We start from the raw sequence: 23,536 nt of genomic DNA, 5'->3' as shown, positions 1-23,536 counted from the left end.
TTTTCATAATTATAAAACTTTGATTTTTGCTGCAGTTTAAATATATTTAAACATAAAACAGGTATTTACAATATTATTTTCACACAGTAACACACAATATTGCACAGTATTTATATAGATTTAAGGCAAACCTCAAATGAAAGCAAATATCAGCTCAGCTGTGCTTTTGTACAAAAACATAAAATAGACGGTAACATCTAATATGCTATGATTTAATACAGAAAATAAAATCTGCATTGCTCAGTTTCTTCACATTCTGAAAAGGGAACACAGAACTTACAGGTTACTGCATGCCAGCTCACTTTAAAGAAGTCATTTGGTTTCAATGGAGTGAGAAGAAGCCATTTCAAAGTGCTTGCTTAAGTATCTAGGCCATAGTCAAGCTAACCAGAAGTGTTTGCATTGCAGCTAAATTGTTAATTACAACCAACAATAGTATTTCCAAAGCTTTGGCCCCCATTTAAAATTTCTCCATTCTCATGACACAGAAGCTGCCATCAAGGCCGCCAGACCAGGATGACTTCAGAAAGTCTCACAGACTCTTAGACCGCACTTATAGCTTTATGTTAGGAGTACTCATGGAGAGGATGTGCATGGAAAATTGCCGGGTGGCTGCTGATCTTCAGCCGCTCTGGAATAGAATACTTCAGGAAAGTGGCCTGTGTTTCCAAGGAACTGGCCTGTGCAGCTGCCTTTAGCATTCGTTGTTGGATCTTTGTTAACATTATTTTACTGAAAAACAAGAGAGAGAAGATGGAAGACAAGCAAAAACACATTCTGAAACTACCAAAACAACACTCAACATCATGTATATTAATCTAAAATTAGAAGAATCTGAAAATTATAGATTCTGGTAAGAAATTCTTGCCCAATGAATTTCCAAGCTAAAAAGAGGGAACAGGAAAGAAAAAGCCAAACACCAAGCGGAAACTGGTAGAAGATGAAGAAATCTTCTGTATATTCCCTGTCTAGCCAGCTCCATTTTTCAGAAACATATCCGGTTTGTGATATTACACCCAGTGGGGAAAATGGAAATGCCTAATTTACTGAAATTATAGCTAAAAATTAACCTGGGTTAGGCAAGCACACTTAAAATAATGGTTCTGATCTGGAAAATGCCTGGATGGACAGGCGAGTAAGAATTCCATTGTACTCTGTACTTGTGACAATACTGCTGCTGCTGCTAATCCTAGATTTGATTAGTGATCAAATCAAAAAAATAAACTTGAAGTACGAAAGTCCAGTTTTATTAGACAGCATTGGAAGTTCACGTCAAAACAGGTGAAATATAATTAGTGTGAATCTGCTTTTTAGGTACATATAAAATATGAAAATTGATGCATATTAGACACCAAACCAAAATTTCAAACAAAATGTTATGCCAAGTGATGCACAATACTGGGCACTAAATACAGCTGCTCCAGTGCTGGAGTCAAAGAATTAGATAGCCAATGGTTCAGCTTTCTTAATGTAATGTATTTAATAATTGTACTTGCTGCCCGTGATGAGTGGCAGATGGATTGGCGGGGTGGGGGACAACTAAAGGATAATACACATCCTTTAAAAACACAGCACAGAGTGCTAGCCCCAAGACTAACCTACACTGATCTTGATCCAATCCATAGCTGCATTATGAACTTCATAGACAGGTGTGTTCAATCATGAGAAAAGGTATTTAAGGTGGTCAATTGCAAGTTGTGCTTCCCTTTGACTCTCCTCTGAAGAGTGACAGCACGGGATCCTCAAAGCAACTCTCAAAAGATCTGAAAACAAAGATTGTTCAGTATCATGGTTTAGGGGAAGGCTACAAAAAGCCATCTCAGAGGTTTAAACTGTCAGTTTTAACTGTAAGGAATATAATCAGGAAATGGAAGGCCACAGACACAGTTGCTGTTAAACCCAGCAGGTACTGGCAGGCCAAGAAAAATAGATATGTGCAGGATTGTGAGAATGGTTACAGAAAACCCACAGATCACCTCCAAAGACCTGCAAGAACATCTTGCTGCAGATGGTGTATCTGTACATCGTTCTACAATTCAGCGCAATTTGCACAAAGAACATCTGTATGGCAGGGTGATGAGAAAGAAGCCCTTTCTGCACTCTCACGCCACAAACAGTCTCTTATATGCAAATGCTCATTTAGACAAGCCAGATTCATTTTGGAACAAAGTGCTTTGGACTGAGGAGACAAAAATGGAGTTATTTGGTCAGAACAAAAAGCGTTTTGCACGGCGGAAGTACAACACCGCATTCCAAGAAAAACACCTGCTACCTACTGTCAAATTTGGTGGAGGTTCCATCATGCTGTGGGGCTGTGTGGCTAGTTCATGGACTGGGGCCTTGTTAAAGTCGAGGATCGGATGAATTCAACCCAATATCAATAAATTCTTCAGGATAATGTTCAAGCATCAGTCACAAAGTTGAAGTTACGAGGGGGTTGGATATTCCAACAAGACAATGACCCAAAACAGTTCGAAATCTACAAAGGCATTCATGCAGAGGGAAAAGTACAATGTTCTGGAATGGCCATCACAGTCCCCTGACTAGAATATCATCGAAAATCTATGGGTTGATTTGAAGCAGGCTGTCCATGCTCGGCAGCCATCAAATTGAACTGGAGAGATTTTGTATGGAAGAACGGTCAAAAATACCTCCATCCAGAATCTCGTCAAAGGCTATATAGGAGGACAGCGTCTAGAGGCTGTTATATTTGCAAAAGGAGGCTCAACTAAGTATTGATGTAATATCTCTGTTGGGGTGCCCAAGTTTATGCACCTGTCTAATTTTGTTATGATGCATATTGAACATTTTCTGTTAATCCAATAAACTTGATGTCACTGCTGAAATACTACTGTTTCCATAAGGCATGTCTTATATTAAAAGGAAGTTGCTACTTTGAAAGCTCAGCCAATGATAAATAAAAATCCAAAGGATTAAGAGGGGTTCCCAAACTTTTTCATATGACTAATTATCAGTTGATCTTTTACATAAACTAAAATGATTCACACAATATAGAATCCATCTTGCAAAAAAAAAAAAAAAAAAAAGGGTGAACAACAGAGTATATGGTTGTGACCTACTTTGGCACAATCCCCAGGTTTGCCAAATTGACCGTTTTATTTTAGAAGTTATAGAAAAGTAGAAACACTGGTTATAATACCAGCACTTCTTTCCAGATCCAACGTCAAGGTTTTGATTACTTGCCTATTCACCAATTTTACAGTTTGGAGTACAAAGAGAAAATACTTGGAAACATGTAGTGTCCTCCCCCATTGACAATCTGCATTTCCTTACGTGTAATACTCAAAAAAAATCTCCATGTAGCAATGGAGTTCAGAAAATTACTAAGCTACTAGAAGAATTGAAATTATGATAGGATACAGGATCTATGAACTGCTCACATTACTGTAAGAGAACTTTAAGTGTTTTCTGTGGCTAAAATTGAAAGGGTAACAACCCAATAAGTGGGGGTTTCCAGTTTATTCCTTTGTGTGGGGAAAATGGGCATAGCTTCTAACTTAACTTAGTCTGTGTTTTCAAAGTTCTACATTTTCATCCATCCACAAAGCAATGCCCAGATAGCATTTTCAGAAATATACTGCTCTGGACAGAGATTTGAAAGTATCCGTTTTCTTGGGGTTAAAAATGCTCACTGACCAAAAACATTTTAAATAAATTTGTAAATGAATTTTAGTCAATGTCTGAATTAGTGTTCTTGCACTTACCTATTCAACTCAGGCACATATTTGTACACTACCCTTCTGTCATTTTGTTAAATAATTTTTTTTTTTTTAAAAATGAATTGACAAAAGATTGCTAATCTTTGGCATATGCAGGGACTACTGCACACCACTGAGCCATGGTCCTGTCACCTGAAAGAGTAGAGATGTCCAGCTCTTGCCCAAGCCTCCTCTTCATCCCAGCAACAGTTTTTATTCAATAACTTCCTTGAAAGGCACAGGGCAGCAGCTGCTAGCTGTGCTGGCTCATAAAGTGTGTACTCTGGGTCCAACAAGGTCAGCTCTAGGAAGTATTTTGCCAAAAAGATAACCTGTAGAGAACAAGAAGAGTTTCACTTTAAAGTTAATGTATACCTCCCCCTTTTCTCATTCTCTCAGCTTCATGCAGTTTGCTTTAGCTCCCAAACCCCTCTGCCAATCCAATCCAATGCAAACATGTTATTCTGCTATATAGGTTGTTGTAGAGCTCTGTAGCAAGTCCCCCCCCCCCCCCCCCCAAATAAAAATCAACTGAAATCCAATGGGTGGAGAAAAAAAAAAAAAAAAAAGAGCTCAGCAGTGTCGCAACATGCACAAGAGCACAGTACCAAGAATGGCTGGCAAAACATTTTCAAATTGCATTCAAATATTTTACAACAGGGATTTAAAATACCTTAAGGACAACATACAAAACATATCTGATGCAGCGTATACTAGAATGTTTTAGTAATCCTACAATCATGTACACAGGAGGGATACTTTAGAAATTCCCCTTTGAGAGCCCCATGCAGTAGCTACAAGATGCAAACTTGGTTTTAATGATAGCTAAAGCATTAAAATGTACTGTTAAACATTACACATAAATGACTTCATTACTTTCCATTTACAGGTCATATTCCAATGAAGACATTTCGGTACATATGGAAAATTGTCTTCGATTAGTCATTTTAGTTAAATTTACTAATTACACTCCAAACTCTTAAGTAAAAATCACTGGTACAAAATACCCATGAAACAGCAGTGGTGTGATTCTAATCCAGTCCAGCATACAACAAACATTTTTTAAATTTAGGAAAAATTATGTGTACAAAGAGCAGGGACAGGCTGTTTAAATAAATATTAATGACATTAAACAGTCTGCATCTTCCTAATTGGTGGAGAAAAAAGCAAGCCTTACAATTGTGCACAAAGATCTAGTTTAAGATGCTTTTTAAAAATCCAATATGCCACCAAGAAAACAAAAACCTCTCACCTTTTGGTTGCATCTTCCAACAGTGGCTACTACATACAAAAAATGTAGAGGCTGGGCATACGAGACATCAAATTTCAAGGTGTCCAGGATTTTTCTCTCCATTTTAAGCAATTGTTTCTTTGAAAAGCTATTCTCCATTAGAAAGCACAGTTCCGTGGTCTAACAAACAAACAAATTTAAGTATAGTTCAAAACAGCACCCAATGAAACCACCAATAGTACTAAAATCCTAAAACTTGACCAAGCATTTCAAATATGAAGAAACAAAGCTTTTAAAAAATAAATTAAAAATTGTGTTGGAAAGAAAAGGTAGCCACCCTTGACAGAACGAAACTGATGAGGGACCAAGGAAAGCTTACAGTGGAGATCCCTAGAATAGCAAGTCAAATTTTTTAAAATCAATAGTGGACAACTAGCATACTGCAGTCATTGCTCTCACCTACAGAAAAGAAGAAAACTTTGCAATTATGGCCAGGAGTTTAAAACCCAAAAAGATTTAAAAATGTGAGGGGTTAGCAACACATAATGCAAAAATTTAAGTTATCACATGGATGGAAAGATTGAGACAGACAAAAAGGAATCTCTTTAAGTACCCAGTCTCCTCCAGTGATAGAAATCAGCATTTCACCATTACAATGAAGCAGAGGTTGACCTTTTAAACAAAACACTAAATGAAACAGTCGGCCTGTGTCATCTAAGATTAAAAGGGAGGATCTCAGAAATTTGGGAAGATCAAGGTAGAGGGCAGACATAAAATAAAGGCAAAAAGCAAGTCTGGTCTTTTCTACTTCACACCTTGACTGTACTCTCTGGGCCAAGTGATATAGAAAATGCACAAATCTGGACAAACCATGAAAGGAAGAAACACACTTTCATTCCAAAGACAGACATAATGTCAATGGCAGTGACTGTCTAAAGTTAACTCATATCCTTCTTTCATATAAGACACAACAACACACCCCTAACATAAGCATGCCCCAGTTCATACCTCTGGCAGCAGACATTCTTCTTTTTTACATGCAATAAACAGGCATGTCATTCCAAGAAGCTGAAAGGTGGACGGGTTAACCTTGCTGAGCCACAAGCAGGAGTTGAGAAGATGCACACATAGGTACAGGGTCTCTTCTGCACACCTGAAGGAATCCTGCAAAACTCAATTAGCAAGCACATACCCTCTAATCGGGTTCTGTTTTCATAGTGTTCAATGACAATGATCAGCATTTACCATTAAAGCAGTGGTGGGGCAGCAGATAAACTACCTCAAGAGAGACATTTTAAATTTTGAAAACTTCACTCTGCAACATAGCACTTAAAACTGAAAAGGGCCCCCATTAACTTTAAAACAGACTCAAGCTGGAATAAATCAGCAACATTTTCTACAAAAGTCAGACATGACTGGCCATTACTTACATGTACCTGAATCAGCCAGTCCACTAGTAGAGCACGCATCTCCACAGTTATGCCCTTAGGGAGTTCTGCACGTTCAAAAACATAATGAGACTGTCTTTTCTGAAAATAAATACATTAAGCAAATCAATGCATGACATCAAACAGAAACCATTCACAAATTTGACAATTCTTAATGAACAAAACTTTCAGACTATCGCTTCATGCTCTTTTGAGCCGTACAATATGCTTGACAACAAACACTCAAGTTTTTGCATTTCCAACACCCAGATTATTAGCTTCTGTGCTTCCTAAATATGTTCTCGTAATTGTTGTCCATCAACCTAATGTGAGCATAAATATTGTAACGGACTGTATTTTTCAATTATAAATACCTTGATCTGATCCAGAGTGGTCTTTATTTAAAAAAAAAAAAAAACAATATACAGAATATTTGTTACTAAAGAAAAACATCAGGAAAAAATGCCAGTTTAAAAAAAATTGCTAAGCTTAACAATCTCCATACTTCAAAATGGATACCGTTGCTTCACAAACTTACTGATGCAAGTGAATACAAGTTGACAATCTTAATGCCCTAATGTTAAATTATCCATTTATAAATGTTTCTCCATATTACACCTCAGAGATTTGTTTCCCCTTTTTAATCAAACGGCCAACAGCATTTAAAAAAAAAAAAAAAGAGAAAAAGAAAAAAGTGCTATTGTGTCATGTCAGTGTTATCACTGCAACCAAAAAAAGATAGATATCAGTGTGCTGAATGATCCGAATTACATTACTGGATTGATGCAACTTGTCAGAATGTGTCAGATCTTTCTACTTGGGGGTTTGGGGGGGGGGGGGGGGGGGGGACACCCCAACACTTTATTATCATATAGATGCAGACTACTCCCAAGGTACATTTGACTGTGAAGTTTAAAGTTTACTTTTGGGACAGTTGCAAACACAGATATGTATCCATGTACTGGTCATTCTACACATTGTGCATTGCATTGAAGTTGGTGCAGGCCAGGTTCTTGATTTCCTCCAACCCCTTTCTTCTTACACGTCCAGCAGAGATCACTTCTTAAGACGTATAAAATTCATTCTCCACTTCCAAGGCACCCACTTCCTGAATTCATTTTTCCACATCATCTAACTATTTAAATCAAGTCTCCACTAAGCATGCTGCTTTATGCAAGATATTCTTACAGGCCTTTACATTTAACTCAATCTGGTGGTGTGACATCTCATCCTCTGCACTTTAAATCTGGACCATGATTTTTAAAATTACTCATTCTGCTCACAAATTCCTCAGAACACATTCATTTTCAATTTGTGAACTTTCAAAACGTTAAACTCAAAAAGTGTTACTCTAGGAGACCAGCCACCAACTCCCTACTGCCACTTCTGTTCTCTAGATTTTCATGATACTGTCCTTTACAAGTTTTATAATTGTCCTTTTGTATCCACCTTCATAATATCTTTGACAGCAGATTACTGTAGGATTACTTCTAGCTGAAAGACGTTACTGGGCTGTCTTGTGTGCACCACACATTTAAGATCAAACCACAGACAGTCAATGATGTTAAAGTCTGGGGATTATAAAGACCATTCCAAAAATATTCCTCTTGTCCCTAGAGGTGATTCATAGTGGCTTTTAAAGTGTGTTTTGGATCCCACTCTTGCTGTAGGAGCCATATATTTCTCACCTTGTTTTCCCCGACTTACTGTGTTACATTCTCTTTGAGGATTTGTTTATATTTATATGGAATCCACTCTACCCTGGTTTCCTTTGCCACAACAAAATATGTAATTGTCCAGGAGCTGCTAGGCAAGCATTAAAAGACAAGAAAGGGACAACTACAAAAATGGGCATTGTACTATTTGTGTGTCAGAGTCAGCATGACATTGGATCTTCTTTTCCTTGTTTGGGATGGCTTGATTTACCTAAGTGGGGGCCTGCACATAGAGAAAGAGTATAAAGCCTTGGAATACTGCCCGGCACACCTTTTAAGCCGACAGATGAATGGGAGAGAACGTCATTCAATCCTGAAAATCCTTCCAGCTAAGTGACGAAAATGGCAGACTGTATACATCGAGCTCCCACTTCGGTAATATTATGCGGTGTAAACCATCATTAAAGAAAGCGAAGTTATTTCTCCTATGTGATTTATTACCACCGTATCACTAAGGGAGGGGTATCGCCTTTTAATATCAGCTCTATATAGTTTCCATTTATGGTCCATGCCGCAATTACAAAAGAACTTATTCCAACAAGGGAGCTAGCACCCCCAGCTGGATAGACTAGTATTCTTTCTAATTTCTTAAAAGATTTGACCACAAATTTCACTAAAATTTTATTCTGAATTTGTTTTCCCAGTTGAAAATTCTAGGTGTAGTTGTGTTTGTTACAGGTTTCCAGAGAGCTCAAAATACAGCTACTAGAAAGGCATTCCAGCAGTTGACTTGTACTAAACTCCACAGTCCAAGTGTCTGCTTTAGAAGTTTTACAGAAACTCAAAGCAAACAGTTAAAATAAATAAATAAATAAAGTTGAGAATACACACACAAAACATTTCAGTTTATAATGTTCTGTTTAGGGCTTAAAATGTCTAAGTTACACTTCTTAAACTTTGTATATAGTAACACTAGCCCCTATGTATATAAGGGCAGAAAGCTATTTGTGCTTAATGCCTTTCTGTCTAACAGTTCATGTTTCTTTTGAGTTGTCTTATTACAAATATGCAGTAGCAGAGCATTAAGAACATTCCATTAAATTGTTTGCCCTCATAAGCTAACAAAATTCATGATCTTTCTGAAACCTAAATTATATTCAAATTAAGCAAAACTTAGGTAAATGTACTATTAACTTAAAACTATTTGGCTCTTACACTGGGTTTTTGGAAACATCACGGCCAACAGTACAGAAAAACAGTATGCAGACTGACACTAAGCATCATGAAGATTGTCATAGTAAAATTCAGACAGTACACTACCATCATGGCACAGAAGATATCCCAGGAATACTCCTGTTCAAATGACAAGCCAAGACTCTGCATGGCTTCTTTCAGATCATTCACAACCTGTTGCATAGCTGGCAGGCTACTATTAACAGAAAGGCCACAATACCATAAACGATCTTCAGCATGTAGGATTTCTAAAATAAAAAATTCAAATAAGCAGACAGCAACACTAACAGATTTGTTTAGCAACCAAAAGGAAAATGTTTAAACCTATTATAAAACACACACATATTTACATACACAGACTAATATACAGTATATACACACACAGTGGATTCAGGTAGTATTCATTCACGTATTACTCATTTTAAATGGATAAATTTGCCATTTTTATTCATCAGACTGCACTTAATTACATATAATGTCAAAGTGAAAAGTTTTCAGAAAAGCTTTTAAATTAAAACAAGAGCTGAAATCTCCCATTCATATAAGGTATTAAAACCATCTCGGGGGCATTTCATCAATAAAACAGAAGCCACTCCTGAGTAAAACACAAAAACAACAACCCTCTTGGAGTATACCTCATAGCATTTAAAGGACTTTGAGCACAAGGGAAAATTTTCTGGTTTGAGCTGTTTGTGCAGAACTCCAAGCTCTGTCTGGTGAAAAAAAAAATAAATCAGGCACTACTTAATCACCTGTTTAACACCATCACAGTGAAGCATACAGCATTAGTGGCAGCAACAAGTGATCGGGGGCTTTTCAGTGGCTGATCAGAAATTAGGAAATACAGAGACACTTGATGAAAACCTGCTGCAGAGTACACACTACTCGAGAATGGGGCGAGGAGTTTCCTTTCAGTAGGACAATGACCTGAAGCATACAGGCAAGACAATGTTGGAGTGGCTTTGGGAGGAGTCTCTGATTGTCCTTGAGAAGCCCAGACCTATACAGTAGAACAGGTGTGGAGAGAACTAAAGATAGACATTTACAGACAGTTCCCATCCAGTTCACTGGAGCTTGATAGGATCTGCCAGGAAGAATGGGAGAAACTGCCCAAAACCAGGTGTGCAAAGTTTGGAGAGACTTACCCAAGAAGGCTTGAAGCTGGAAGTGATGCAAAAATGGGTTCCACAAAATACTAAATTAAGGTCTGAAAACTTATATGAATGAGAGATTTCAGCTTTGGAGTTTGATACAATTTGCAAACCTTTCTGAAAACATGTTTTAATTTTGTTGTTATGGATTATTGAGTGTAGACATACACAGTCATGTTAGAAACTTTGTGAACTCAAAATTTTTGAATACCTGGGTAAGTGGCATAAAATTTAATCAGATATTTCATTTAAGTGACAAATTTCTTAAACCAATTATAGTAACTGAACTGAGTATATACATACATACATACATATATACACATGCACATATATAATACATACAGTTGGGTCCATAAATATTTGGACAGAGACAACTTTTTTCTAATTTTGGTTCTGTACATTACCACAATGAATTTTAAATGAAACAACTCCGATGCAGTTGAAGTGCAGACTTTCAGCTTTAATTCAGTGTGGTGAACAAAATGATTGCATAAAAATGTGAGGCAACTAAAGCATTTTTTAAACACAATCCCTTCATTTCAGGGGCTCAAAAGTAATTGGACAAATGAAATAACTGGAAATAAAATGTTCATTTCTAATACTTGGTTGAACACCCTTTGCTGGCAATGACAGCCTGAAGTCTTGAACTCATGGACATCACCAGATGCTGGGTTTCCTCCTTTTTAATGCTCTGCCAGGTCTTTACTGCAGCGGCTATCAGTTGCTGTTTGTTTGTGGGCCTTTCTGTCTGAAGTTTAGTCTTCAAGAAGTGAAATGCATGCTCAATTGGGTTAAGATCAGGTGACTGACTTGGCCATTCAAGAATTTTCCACTTCTTTGCTTTAATAAACTCCTGGGTTGCTTTGGCTGTATGTTTTGGGTCATTGTCCATCTGTATCATGAAACACCACCCAATAAATTTGACTGCATGTAGCTGGATATAAGCAGACAGTATGTCTCTGAACACCTCAGAATTCATTTGGCTGCTTCTGTCCTGTGTCATATCATCAATAAACACTAGTGTCCCAGTGCTACTGGCAGCCATGCACGCCCAAGCCATCACACTGCCTCCACCGTGTTTTACAGATGATGTGCTATGCTTTGGATAATGAGCTCTTCCACGCCTTCTCCATACTTTTTTTCTTGCCATCATTCTGGTAGAGGTTGATCTTGGTTTCATCTGTCCAAAGAATGTTGTTTTTTCCAGAACTGTGCTGGCTTTTTTAGATGTTCTTTAGCAAAGTCCAATCTAGCCTTTCTATTCTTGAGGCTTATGAGTGGCTTGCACCTTGCAGTGCACCCTCTGGATTTACTTTCATGCAGTCTTCTCTTTATGGTAGACTTGGATATCGATACGCCTACCCCCCTGGAGAGTGTTGTTCACTTGGTTGGCTGTTGTGAAGGGGTTTCTCTTCACCATGGAAATAATTCTGCGATCATCCACCACTGTTGTCTTCTGTGGATGTCCAGGTCTTTTTGCGTTGCCGAGTTCACCAGTGCTTGCTTTCTTTCTCAGGATGTACCAAACTGTAGATTTTGCCACTCGTAATATTGTAGCAATTTCTTCGATGGGTTTTTTTCTGTTTTCGCAGCTTAAGGATGGCTTCTTTCACCTGCATGGAGAGCTCCTTTGACTGCATGTTGTCTGTTCACAGCAAAATCTTCCACATGCAAGCACCACACCTCAAATCAACTCCAGGCCTTTCATTTGCTTCATTGATAATGACTTAACGACGGACTTGCCCACACCTGCCCATGAAATAGCCTTTGAGTCAATTGTCCAATTACTTTTGAGCCCCTGAAATGAAGGGATTGTGTTAAAAAAATGCTTTAGTTGCCTCACATTTTTATGCAATCGTTCTGTTCACCCCACTGAATTAAAGCCGAAAGTCTGCACTTCAACTGCATCCGAGTTGTTTCATTTAAAATTCATTGTGGTAATGTACAGAACCAAAATTAGAAAAAAGTTGTCTCTGTCCAAATATTTATGGACCTAACTGTACATACACACACCTTAAAAACACCTACTATATACTGAAGGTGGGCAACTATTAGTAATATGACTAAAAGGACCAATGCAGATTATTGAAAGTCACTCCAAAATTACAGAAATACCAAAATCCAAGCATTTTCTAATAAGGGAAAAAGTAAATAAATTTAACTTCAGTTCCACTGGCTATGCTTCAAAGAAAAACAAAAAACTCAACCCAAAAAGTCCTTTTACTTGGGCTGAAAAATAAAACCAATACATATTTTAGAATTTCTGAAATCACAGGATAAAATTCTCTATAATATTATCCAAATAGCATATGATGTGACAGGAGCATAAAATGTGACACAGAACCTAAAGGGGTACCCCCTTCAGTCCCACTTCTGGTCCCGTTTAGACAAACGGCTGTCCCCAGCCTTACCATACTTGTTTATCAAACTGAAAAATACAGACATACCAGCTTGCCTGCAAACCCAAGTGTTCTCTGCAAAGGTCTCCATCAAAATATCATCAGCACCCCTGCATTTTTCCATCTTGCGTTTCTGCGGAAATACAAATATTCAGAAAGCAGGAAATCTGAGGTTCCACAGAAATAAACTATTGGAACACATCTCTAAACATTTACTATTAAACACATCAAGGATTCTCACTTACTCTTCGTTTCTCCAGGTCCAATTTAGAAAACAAACTGGACCCATCCTCTTCTGGGGGCAGGGGGCGAACATTGGAGAAATGACAGATATTCCCCCAGCTTTTCAGAGGTGCTCGTTTCTCTTCTGGCTACAATAGGGCAGAAGATGTTGAATTTGTAGGGTTTTTTTTTTTTTTGTTTTTATAAACACATTTTTGCTTGCAGGCAGTGGACATCTGTAGGAAGTGTCCTTTCAGAATTCTTCAAACAGTCACATGCACTACTAAAGACCATGTTCTGTAGCTCAAAAATATTATCTGTACATTCAAAGTCAAATAAATGAGTCCACAGAGCTTTTGCACAAGTGTATCCTGCAGTAGACTGACAATATGCCCAAGATCAGTCATAACCTGGCAATCATTACTTCTGGAAGTGGAGCACACTTGCAATGTTTCTATGACAGAAAAACTAAATTCAGAAATCGAAGGGATGAACTACAGCTTCGACAATCCACTTAAATACATTAAAAGTAGGGGTTTGTTTCACTGACACAACACGACCTCCCAAGAATACCTGGAAGTATCATTATAGAAGTTATCACAATGAGGCATTGGGATAACTGCTGTCTGGCAGATTTCTTGGAAAGGAAGATGGTCATTTATCCACCTTAACCTTTTATTAAGTGTATCTGTACGGATGCTGTCTCGTCCATTCCAGAATGTACGTTAAACATTTATATTAATTAAATGCATTACTGCAAATGTTAGGCACCATCTGTTGAAATGAGAAATGCAAAGCACTTTACTACATATATCGAATACATTTGAATACACAATACACTGCAAACTATAATGCAGAAGTCTACGTTGATTACTTAGATGGATAGCACAGCTAGCTTTATATTTTTCAAAAGTTTGAGCTTTGGTTTTAACTGAAAGCTTGAGTTGTAAAATACACTGATGAAGCACAAAAAAAAATGGCTAGTGGCAACTTCAGCAAAGTTATCTGGCTTTGCGTCTTTATGGGGAACATTGCTCATTTTTTCTTTCTGCCATGTCATCTTTGCAGAGATACCTACTGAGCATCAAGCAAATTGTAGCAGCCAATTACATGATAGGAAGAAGAATGACCATTTCAGCATCTGCTGCATGTCAAGCACTTGTGACACAGGAACCTGCTGGTACTCACAAACTACTGGGGTTAAAACCCTGATTTTGGGAAGACCGAAGGACTGCATGTTTTCAAGTAAAAAAAAAAAAAAAAAAAAACCTCAATTACACAATCACAGATTGCCTCATGGTTTATCAGCAGCCTTTATTCCCTTGTTTTACATAAAGGGATTTAAAAAAAACAAAAAAAAAACGCTTCTATGAGCAATGACACATACAAGATGTAGCTAATGTCATTCATCTTTATACACTGAACCTCCTTATGTGTGAAGCGAGTGCACCAGGATGCAAGGCATTCACACATGACTGAAAACAAGTGATTTTTTTGCCCTTTTTTATTTTAAAGACTTTTACAACACATGACATGTGGTATAATTCTGGAAAACTGTATGCTAGGATCCACATGCCAAAATCTCCAACTGGTGACAACCTACTTGGTAACTACAGTTATAACAATCACATTTGCAAAGCAAAACAGCTTAAATTTACATTAATAAATGACAGCAGTTGCTGTTTATTATGTAACGCAGTGTCAGTCTAAAAGTTGCACACAAATCTAAGAATGAAACCTAATGCTAGAGAAAGCCTCATTCTTTACTGGCAACGTGGTATGAACTCTAGATACCAGCATTTCAGAAAATGGTTATAGAAGTTGAAGCAAGACAGGCAATTTTTAAGATCACCTTTTCTTCACTAATCAATTCCAGGAACAGACTTTTTTTTGATGGGGGAATATTGAAAAGTTTCACTTGTTCTTAATGAAACCTACTATCCTTCTTTTGGCTGCACCTGTTAGGGGTTGCCACAGCAGATGATCTTATTCCATATCTTCCTGTCCTCTGCATCTCACTATATCCATAAACCTTCACTTAGGCCATCCCCTTTTCCTTTTTCCTGGCAGCTCTATCCTATTTCATCCTTCTCCCAATATACCCAGCATTTCTCCTCTGTACATGTCCAAACCAATGCAATCTCGCCTCTCTGTCTCCAAACCATCCAATCTGAGCGGACCCTCTAATGTACTCATTTCTAAACCTGTCCATCCTCGTCACACAACCCTAACGGGTCATCTGAACATCTTTTACTCTGCCACCTCCAGCACGGTCTCCTGTTTTTTTGGTCAGTACCACCGTCTCCAGCCCATATAACACAGCTGGTCTCACTACAATTCTGTAGACCTTCCCTTTCACTCTTGCCGATATCAGTCTGTCACAAATCACTCCTGACACTCTTCTCCACCCATTCCACTCTGCCTGCACTCTCTTCTTCACCTCTCTTCCACAATCCCCGTTACTCTGTACTGTTGAGCCCAAGTATTTAAATTTCACCTTCACCAGCTCTACTCCCTGCATCCTAACCATTCCACTGAACTCCTCCTCAATTTGTCTTGTTCCAACGGACCTTCATTCCTCTCCTCTCTAGAGCATATCTTCAGAGTCTCCTTGACCTACTATCACTACAGATCACAATGTCTTCAGGAAAACATCATAGTCCATGGGGACTCCTGTCTAATCTTGTCTGTCAACCTGTCAATCACCATTGTAAACAAGAAAGAGCTCAGAGCCTATCCCTGACTTAATCCCACCTCCACATTGAATGCATCTGTCACTCCTACCCAGGCCTCACAACTGTCACACTTCCCTCGTACATATCCCGTACAAGTCTTACATACTTCTCTGTCACTCCAGACTTTCTCCAGGTCCACAAAGACTTAATGCAACTCCTTCTGGCCTCCTCTATACTTCTTCATCAACACCCTCAGAGCAAATGTTGCATCTATGGTGCTCTTTCTTGGCATGAAACCATACTGCTGCTCACTAATCATCATCTCCCTTCTTAACTGAGCTTCCACTACTCTTTTTCATAACTTCATGCCGTGGCTCATCAAGTTTATCCCCCTGAAGTTCCTACAGCTCTGCAAATCCCTTTTTTTCTTAAAAATCAGTACCAGTACACTTCTCTACTCTTCAGGCATCCTCTCGCTTTCCAAGATTTCATTTAACAATCTGCTTACAAACTCCACTGCTATCACTCCTACAAACCTACCTGTAGAAGCACGGATGTCATCCGGACCAACGGCCTTTCCATTCTTCATACTTTTCATATCTGTCTTTACTTCCTCCTTGCTAATCCATTGCAGTTCCTGTTTCACTATCACCACATCATCCATTCTTCTCTCTCTCTCTCTCAATCTCTTCATTCATCAGCCTGTCAAAGTACTTTTTCCATCTGCTCATCACACTCTCCTTGCTTGCGAGTACATTTGCCTGCGAGTATTTAGCGACAGCGTCTCTATGAACTTGTAGATTTGCCTGTGAGTATTTAGTGACAGTGTGTCTATTAACTTGTGGATTTTTCTGCGATTATTTGGCGGCAGTGTCACAAAGTTGTTTCCGTCTAGCTGCATCAGAAAATATACCACGACGTCTGACACGCCTCCTTTTTACTGTTTTCTCACAGCTTGGATTGCTGCTGTCATAATCGGTTTGAGTTTCATGGTTTGTTTCAATTACGTTAGCATTTGCAGGACTTGTTGTGCTGAAGTGACATTCAGCATCTGTCAAGTTTTTTTCAAGCATACAACCGGTTTTATCGATAACTTCGCATCCAGCTTTTGAGAGTTGAAACATTCATAAACATCAAAGTGTCCACTACTCAAATCATCACCTGTGAATCCAAGATGTTTAAGAGGCATTGGCGGTTCTCCAAACATGTAAAATAGGCAGGCAGCCAACTACGTGGGAGGCGTGGGGATGGGGGACGCAATATAGGCAGGCAGCCAACTACGTGGGAGGCTGGGGGACGCAGGACGCAACCCCGTCTCACACGGCGACCGAGCTGCAGGCTATGGACGTATATATGTACGTAAGTAGGATTTAGTTATGACCGTTACGCGTAGGGGAGGTGTGGGGATGGGAGACGCAATATAGGCAGGCAGCCAACTACGTGGGAGGCCGGGGGACACAGGACGCAACCCCGCCTCACACGGCGACCGAGCTGCAGGCTATGGACGTATATATGTACGTAAGTAGGATTCAGTTATGACCGTTACGCGTAGAACTTTGAATGAAACCTGCTTAACTTTTGTAAGTAAGCTGTAAGGAATGAGCCTGCCAAATTTCAGCCTTCTACCTACACGGGAAGTTGGAGAATTAGTGACGAGTGAGTCAGTGAGTGAGGGCTTTGCCTTTTATTAATATAGATCACCCTAACCTGCTGCTCATCTTTCTCAGTTTGGTCCCTCTGTCTAGCCAGTTGGTACAGGTCCTCTTCTCTCTCTCTCCTAAGTGACCAACCTCTCAAACTACTCATCATATGCCCTATACTTTTCAAGTAAGAGGTGTTTGTTTGGGGGGTAAGGGTTTGGAGGATGGATGGGGGAAATGTAGCCTTTTAAATTTTGAAATGATGCATCTGTTAGCTTGGATTTGTCAACCATTTCACATAAAACTGGCAGTAGCCAGAACTATCCCTACATGCCAACAGGACCATTTGAATCATGATTGGTAACTTATACAGACATGGATTTTGGCATCTAAAAAGCACAAACTGACTTAATCAAAGAAAACTTGGAAACAAACATGGAGGCACAAGTGACGGTTTTACAAGGAGGGGTTTGCTACATCCAAAAGAAGCTTTTCAGCATGAAATGTCCACTATTAATAATGACAAACATGTGGCATATAACAAAGGCTGACAGAATCTGAGGAGTCATGTGCATAGAATTAATTAAGAGTTAAATTTTGTATTTGCTATAAAAGTACTTTTATAAGAAATGTGCATAAAAATCTTTCATATTAGCTCAGATTATTCACCCCAAGAATACATTACCAAAACAGGGGAGAGGTGCCTTGTAGATGTGTTGCTTACACCTTTTAGCATCACAAGATATGATTATTGAGAGCAGCAGTCTACAGAAATGTTCTAGACAGCAGCAAAAATAAAGCAAAATATCCAATGTGAAATGGCTTCAGATAGATATACAGTGGGTATAGAAAAGAATCCCCCCTTCGAAATATTCCAATTTTTTTTTTTGCTTTACAGCCTTAAATGAAAACACACAAACCAATATTTTTCCAGCTTTACTTACTCAATGCAATCTGTAACATCCAAGTGAAATATATCACAGCTACAGTTCAGAAGAATTTTAAAAAATAAAAAACAAGAAATACTTAAATTAATAAAGGATCACTCCACTCCTAAACAATATTTGTAAACTCAAATCATGTGTAAATAACCACCATTTCCATTGCAGACCAACTGACTATGGGTGGCAAGCCACTTTCAAAAGATCTCAAGGATAGAGTTGGACAGACATAAGGAAAGAGATGGAGACAAAAAAAAATCTCAAAGGCTTTATCAATCTCAAAGAGCACAGTAAAGTCCATCATAAAGAAGTGGCAAGTGTTTGGTACTACTAGGACCCTCCCTGGATCAGGCCGTCCCTTCAAGCTGGATGGAAGAGCAAGGAGGAAACTGGTAAGAGAGACTACCAAGAGGCCAATGCCCACTTTGAAGGAGTTACAGGATTGAGTGGTCATTTTGTACATGTGACAACAATTTCACAAGTGCTCCACAATTGTGGCATGTTTGGGAGGGTCGCAAGGATAATGCCACTTCTCAAGAAAGGCCACATTAAGGCTCGGTTGAGCTTTGCCAGAATGCACCTTGAAGATTCTGATGCCAAGTGGAAAAAGGTCTTATGGTCAGACAAGACCAAAATCGAACTATTTGGCCTCAATATCAAACAGTATACCAATGCAGCTCACCATCCACAACACCTACAGTAAATCATGGAGGTGGCAGCATCCTGTTGTTGGGGTGTTTCTTGGCCGTTAGGGTAGAATGGATGGTGCAAAATACTGTCAAATTCTTGAGGAAAACCTGCTACCCTCTGCCAGAAAGTTGACGATGCCTAGAATGTTCACCTTTCAACACAACGACCCTGAAACACAGCACAACTGACCATACAGTGGCTGAAGGAGAAAAAAGTGAATGTCCTCGTGTGGCCAGTCAGAGCCCAGACCTAAATCCCATTGAAAAATCTGTGGAAAGATTTAAAGATAGCAGTCCACCAACGCTCACCATCCAATATGACCGAACTTGAAAAGTTCTGTAAAGAAGAGTGGGGGGCAAATATTAATTTAGATGTGCAAAGCTGATAAGAGAAGTATCACAACAGACTCAAGGCTGTCATTAAAGCAAAAGGTGGTTCAGCAAAATGACATTGATGGGTGATCCTTTATTAATGTCAGTATTTCTTGTTTTTGATTTTTTTATATTTTTTCTGAACTGTAGCTGATATATCTTTCACTTGGATGTTATAGGTTGCATTGAGTAAAGCTGGGAAGAAATATTGTGTGTGTGTGTTTTCATTTAAGGCTGTAAAGCAACAAAAAAAATAAAAATAAATAAATAAAGGAATAATTTTGAAATGGGGGGGGGGGGGGGGGGGGGGTTCTTTTCTATACTCACTGTAGATGTGCTAGCAGTCTACCCAGCTCATCATTGCTTCTTGAAAGGTACCAAAATGCTTTTGACCAGTGGCGCCAATAATCCTGTTTTTGGTGTTGTGTTCTTTTCAGAACCACCATTATCCACGTGCAGTGAAGATTTCCCATTTTGTGACTAATTCTGCCAGAGCACTGGGCTCGAAGACTCTGTCGTAGATCAAACGGATTGAATAATTCATATATATATTCCTGGCTTATAACTGTTTATGCATATACAGTATGCGACGAGGGTATTCTGCTTTCACCCTTGGATTCCCCCATCCCAAAAAAAGGATATTCATTTTTTTTTTTTAAGAATTATGTACCCATAAAACCCCAAAACTAACGTTTACAAAAACCGCTACTACCACCTCAGTTTTAAAAATTATTATTCATCCATCTGGAAGTAGAGGGTGCAAGGATTTCAGAAAACAGTGTGCCTAAAAAGTGGGCCTAAAATTTTTTATTAAGATTAAATATGCATTATTTTAAAAAACATTTTACAAGTCCAGTCATACTCATGAAAAATGGGTCATTTTTTTTGGCCATGTATAGTGTTAACAAAAATCATTCAAACTTAAATCCACTTAAAAATGGCAAAAATAAACCAACTGCCTACCTTTCCATGATACATACAAGATACCAGATCATCTCAAGGAACAAATGCCCAAATAATACTGATTATAATTTTGACTAATCATTTTATATAATAGCAAACAGTCATAATTTGACATGTTCAAAGCACAAACTTCAGTGCTGACATCCAACACTGGAACGTTTTGCATTTCTGGTAATTTCCTTCCGCTAACAAAACCTAAATGATTTGTTTGTCGAGTCATTGTTAACCTTTCCCTATAAACAGGGGGCACCTGCATAACTAAATTCACTTATTCATTAGTTTATACAGTTGCTTACTGTAAAGTAAGTCAGATGTTTTGATTGGTTCGGATTGATAAAAGTTGAGAAAAATTAAATTTTAGGTATGGGGGGAGTATTTAAGACCAAACTAAATATGCAATCTTAGTACTGTGAACTGTGACAATTAAATGAGTATAAATAACCGATAAGAACCTTTTTGCTGCTTCTTTATTTCAACAACACTGTATGCAACATCAAATAAACCCTGAAATGAAATTGTCACTTACACTCAAAGTTGAGAGGGTGGGCTCCAGCAAGTACTGTTTTTTTTTTTTTTTGGACTGGTGAATCATCCACAGATGTGATATATGTGCTTTGCTTCACTTGGGAATCCTGTGGCTCATAAGCATATTCAACATTGTGACTGTGCACATTGGACACTAGTCCATGAAAAAGGTGCCCAGAATTACTGTGCGAAACGGCTGTTTCAGTTCTAGAAAATCCAAACATCATCATTAGGAGGTTGCATTTCTACTACTGTAAATGTGGCACTTGATGACTGAAAGTTGTCCACGCTATTGTTTACTCGCCAATCAAAACACAGTAAACACTAAAAACCACCCTCCACTTTGAAGAGTGAAAAAGTGACAGTTTTCATTTCAGGGTTTATCTCATGTTGCATGCGGGGGTCACTGAAATAAAAAAAAAAAAGTAACAAAAATACATTTCATATCATTAATTCACCACATTTTTTTGTTCTTTATTTTGCCTTATAGAATTTCTGGGGTCAGAGCGCTGGGTCAGCCATTGTATAGAACCCCTGGAACAATTGCAGGTTAAGGGCCTTGCTCAAGGACCCAGCAGAGTAGGATCTCTTCTGGCAGTAATGGGGATTCAAACTGGCAACCTTCTGGATACCAGCATAGATCCTTAGCCTCAGCCACAAACTCACATTTCAAATTATTTTAATGAATGCATTCAACTTTGCTTGAAATATTATCCCATAATTAGGCAGATTTATTCTGTAAAATATATCCATTCCAGATACTTAAAAGTAACTACTAGTAATAAAAACTGACAATTTTGCTGTATAGGTTTATAATTGATATTTATAATTGAAACTAGGCATGCATAAATAAATAGATTTATCTATCTATCTATCATCATCGGCTACCGTAAACCCGAAAATAAGCAAGACGCCGATGATTATTTTCTTGCATTTTTATTTGACATGTTTAGTCAAATAGACGTTTAATTTGGTTTTCTGTTACCGTATTGCGTAAAGCACAAACTTTTCTTCTTGGCTCTTTACTGCGCACTACAATGGTCTCCGGTACGACTACTTCTTGCTTTACATAAAGTACTTCTGGAATAACAACGCAGTTATTTTTTACGGCGTTAAGACAATTACCGTGTTAGGCTTCTCGTTACTTTTAACACGATATCTTTCTGCTCTCGAGATTGTGCCCCGGAGTTTAGACTTCTCATTCAGTTCTTTAACAAACATATTTAACCATATCTGAAATTTTTAGACAGGTTATTTCAACCAGGAGAAGAAACCGTGCATTCGCCCGAACATTTGCCTCTTCATATTTTACGAACGCTTCTAGGCGGGGCCGCTGAAGTGTGCGCGACGCAAATACATGCAGATGCTGACATAGGGCAAAATCTTTAACAGTAACCCGGTTATTGATATACACGTTCACGCAATAAAATTATTCGCGGAGATTTCTAGCTCTGATAATCTGGTTTACAATTCCCTTTAGAAGCCGGATTATGGATGCAATAATGCAGTACACACATTTCAGGTCATCAAGGTGAGAAAGTTCTACTCACTGATCATGGTGCCAAGAGGTTGCACGTTGATTTGCATTTGCTGGTGACAACTGTAAAGACCTTACTGTATGAACATCCAACATGAAATAACCTGCACAAGTCTGTATACTCTTGCATTGAACACTGACTAGGCCTTCCCGCGTACCTGAAGGAATACGTCGGAACTCTCGCGGTAACACAAGAAAAGGACGGCAGATTCGGATTTGCGCGGTTTAACTGCACATCGAGCTGCGTCTATTAAAAAAGCATGAAGGTAGAAAAGGAGAGGAGTGGTGAGTATCACTAAGAGTACAAATCATTTGTTGGGTGCGAGTTAAATGTAGCAGAGGAGTTGTATTCTATGTAGTTCTACAGAAACTAATATAGAAGACGTCTAAAACAGGCTTATCAAATCGAGAAAACTGCGCGAGTTTTACCTTTCGGCAACCTTCGAAGGCAGCCCTAGCGTCACAACATCCGGGCCTCGCCATGGCTTGCACCGCACGGTCCAACTCCAACGGGAAGCTGATATGCCGTCACGCCACCCCAGAAAGACAAAAACTTGCCGGCTTTAGATCCGGAATGAGAAAAACGAAATAAAAAAAAAAAGACCAAACCAGAATTAAACCTCAAACCAGGACTGTTGAAGTGACCCGCCTCACTTTCTAAGTGGTCACCAGGTGTGCTGCTAATTAATTACGACTGAGGAGGTCGAGCTGGCGGAGCTGCTGGACTTTTCACCACTCAGTGCACTAACTCTGTTTCGCTAGACATAGAATCGAAACGTTTTAAGTGTGGATTTTATTACACGGATCACCAATGCTAGTCATCCTCGTGGAACATAAGCCAGCAAAACTGAACGAAAAATTCGTAACGAATTAGAAAACGCTGTACTTTAGAACAGCAACAGCAGGTGAATTATCTCGTATGCATCTTTAGCCCGTTCCACGCGAGTGGGCGTGGTCATCGAAATGTAGCGCACCTGCCCGATGTTTAGAGAGATTTAAAAAAGAAGCGCACAGTCAAAAGTAGCGATGGGTGGATGAATCCCCACGAAGTTTCTGAAGCTTCTTCCTGATTGTGTCTAAAAAAAAAAAAAAAAAAAAAAATCTTCGAAAATAGAGACAGCTGGTTGGTTACAGAAATCATTGCAGCCATGAGCACG

General features: G+C 38.7%; 1 protein-coding gene across 3 annotated transcripts; it reads right to left on the bottom strand.

Moving 5' to 3' along the window:
• On the bottom strand, positions 1–23,284 carry ccnp (cyclin P). 3 transcript variants are annotated; one of them, XM_051934290.1, is made up of 9 exons: positions 22,393–22,495; positions 13,061–13,186; positions 12,864–12,948; positions 9,353–9,513; positions 6,381–6,479; positions 5,959–6,114; positions 4,972–5,130; positions 3,873–4,051; positions 1–732 (listed from the first exon to the last, which is right to left on the bottom strand). In XM_051934290.1, exons 3-9 carry the CDS (start codon positions 12,937–12,939, stop codon positions 567–569), a joined length of 996 nt encoding a protein of 331 aa, XP_051790250.1. In that variant the 5' UTR covers positions 12,940–12,948; positions 13,061–13,186; positions 22,393–22,495; the 3' UTR covers positions 1–566. The 3 variants fall into 3 exon arrangements, with proteins under 3 accessions (XP_051790250.1, XP_028651928.2, XP_028651935.2); XM_028796095.2 differs by lacking the exon at positions 22,393–22,495 and adding an exon at positions 22,809–23,284 and having other exon boundaries at positions 2–732; XM_028796102.2 differs by lacking the exon at positions 22,393–22,495 and adding an exon at positions 22,809–23,284 and having other exon boundaries at positions 2–732; positions 6,387–6,479.
• Positions 23,285–23,536: the final 252 nt, after the last annotated feature.

The sequence above is a fragment of the Erpetoichthys calabaricus genome, chromosome 1 (genome assembly GCF_900747795.2).
Source record: "Erpetoichthys calabaricus chromosome 1, fErpCal1.3, whole genome shotgun sequence".
NCBI classification, from domain to species: Eukaryota; Metazoa; Chordata; class Cladistia; order Polypteriformes; family Polypteridae; genus Erpetoichthys; species Erpetoichthys calabaricus.
This window is presented reverse-complemented; position numbering and strand designations above follow the sequence as displayed.